This window comes from Hippocampus comes, unplaced genomic scaffold, assembly GCF_001891065.2.
Source record: "Hippocampus comes isolate QL1 unplaced genomic scaffold, H_comes_QL1_v1.1 scaffold144, whole genome shotgun sequence".
Classification (NCBI taxonomy): Eukaryota; Metazoa; Chordata; class Actinopteri; order Syngnathiformes; family Syngnathidae; genus Hippocampus; species Hippocampus comes.
Window position 1 is genome coordinate 79,512 of NW_017805782.1, and position 1,855 is coordinate 81,366.

The window sequence follows — 1,855 nt, forward strand, 5'->3', positions numbered from 1 at the left end:
GGTCTTACGCGCGCCACAACGCCCCCCCCCCCTTTCTCCCGTTGTCGTCCGTTCGCATTAGCCGGCGCTAGCAGGAATCCTACGGCGGCCCACGCGCGCGACCGCCAGGGTCGGGGTGCCGCTCCCCGTTAGCGTCAAGGTGAAAGCTCTTGAGACGCTAAGCTAAGCTAAAGGCGTCAGTGAGGAAAACGAACACGGGCGGGAAAATGGCGTCAGCGCGCGCGCACACGCAACACCTTAACGTTTGAGCTGTGAGCGAGCGAGCGAGCGAGCGAGGTCAAAGCGGGCGATGGCGAAGGGCCAAGGGGGAAACCGGGCAAGTGGACAATTCCCGTCCGCCCAAGACTTTTCACTTTTGATCCCCGAGGCCTCTTCGCTCGCCCCCCTGCCCGCGCGGGGTCCCTCTCGCCACGCTGTCGGCCATTTTGGGGCAAAAGGGCTCGTCGAGCGCGAGATGAGGGGGAGACCTTTGGAGGACATGATGTGACGCGCCGCCACCCGAGTTCTGGCATCCAAAGAGGGAGAAGCGAAGAGGCCTTTTGGATTGAAGCCCAAACGTCTTGAACAAGCGGGAAAAGTCCACCGGGCGCCACGAGGCGGCCCCTCAGGGACTCTGTTGCTCCATGTTGTCGACGAGGCCGCCTCCCTTGGCCAAGCGCAGCTGTCTGACGGAGCGCCAGACCCCCAGGTAGTCGCCCGCCGCCGCATCCTTGTCGGTGGTCGCGCGGGAGGCCACGCCCCCCGCCTCGCGGTCGACGCCCGCCTCTCCCGCCGGGGGAGCTTCGCGGAGGTCGCCGCCGCCGCCGCCGCCCTCCAGGTGCTCGTAGGAACTCTTCTTCTTGATCTCGAAGAACTTGACCGCGCAGTAGGTGACGGAGCCCACCGTGTTGACCACCACGCCGGCCACGAAGAGCGCGCTGGGCGCCACGTCGTCAAAGGCCAGCATGCCCACGGTGATGGTGACCGCGCTCTTGACCACGCCCACGAAGCTGGTGGTGACGGCCGAGTTGAGGTAGGTGCAGTGGTAGGTGGTGAAGTTCATGGCGCAGCCGATGGCGACGCTGGACAGGAAGAGCGCCACGACGCCGGCGTCCTTCCAGCCCGGGTACGACCACACGGCCGCCGCGTCCGACGAGATCACGGCGCACGCCAGCAGGACCTGAGGCGAAGCCCGCGGGATGAAAGGCGAGCGGACGGCGAGCGGACGGGAGGACCCGGCCGCGACGGCGGCCTCACCGGGGTGGCCATGACGGCGATGGCGTACTGCGCGGTGAGGGGTCCGTGCTGGCTCTCCACGCTGGTCTTCTGGATGAGGACCAGGTAGGACGCGTGGACGACGACCGCCAGGACGCCCGTGGCGTAACCGAACGGGTCGCCGCTCAGGTCTCCCGCACCTGCCCCCGGGGTGCAAAGCGGAAGACGGATGACGCGCGTGGGCGGCGACGGCGAGGCTCGGCGAGGCGCTTACCGGCCAGCGCGGCGCCCCCCGTGGTGATGGCGACGGCGGCGAGCACGCCGGGGGACGGGGCGCCGTTCCTGAGGACGCAGACGCCGATGGCGAGCGTGAAGAGCGGCAGGCAGCGCTTGAACACCACGTACATGGGCAGGCTCAGGCCGCGCAGCGACCACAGCGTCAGCGTCGACTGCAGCGTCGACAGGACGCACACCGCCGCAAACTCCTGCGGGGGGGGGGGCGGGGGGCAAGGTGCCAGACCGACGTCACTTTCAATCAGATCGAGCCACACTGGGAGAAATTTGCTCCAACTTGTCAGGACACGTATCGCCCCCTCCCAAAAAAAAAAAAACAACTTTCATAGCAGTGTGTGAAAAGGGCTGCCTGCCGTGACGTCATCAA

General features: G+C 66.9%; 1 protein-coding gene across 1 annotated transcript in view; it reads right to left on the reverse strand.

Moving 5' to 3' along the window:
* Positions 1–34: 34 nt before the first annotated feature.
* Positions 35–1,855, reverse strand: part of slc35d3 (solute carrier family 35 member D3) — a 2,290-nt gene continuing 469 nt past the window's right edge. The window contains exons 2-4 of the mRNA XM_019884908.1: positions 1,469–1,679; positions 1,237–1,394; positions 35–1,159 (exon numbers count right to left, since the gene is read on the reverse strand). Of these exons, the coding sequence (XP_019740467.1) occupies positions 605–1,159; positions 1,237–1,394; positions 1,469–1,679 (924 nt within the window). The 3' untranslated portion in view covers positions 35–604. The remainder of the gene's footprint in view (positions 1,160–1,236; positions 1,395–1,468; positions 1,680–1,855) is intronic.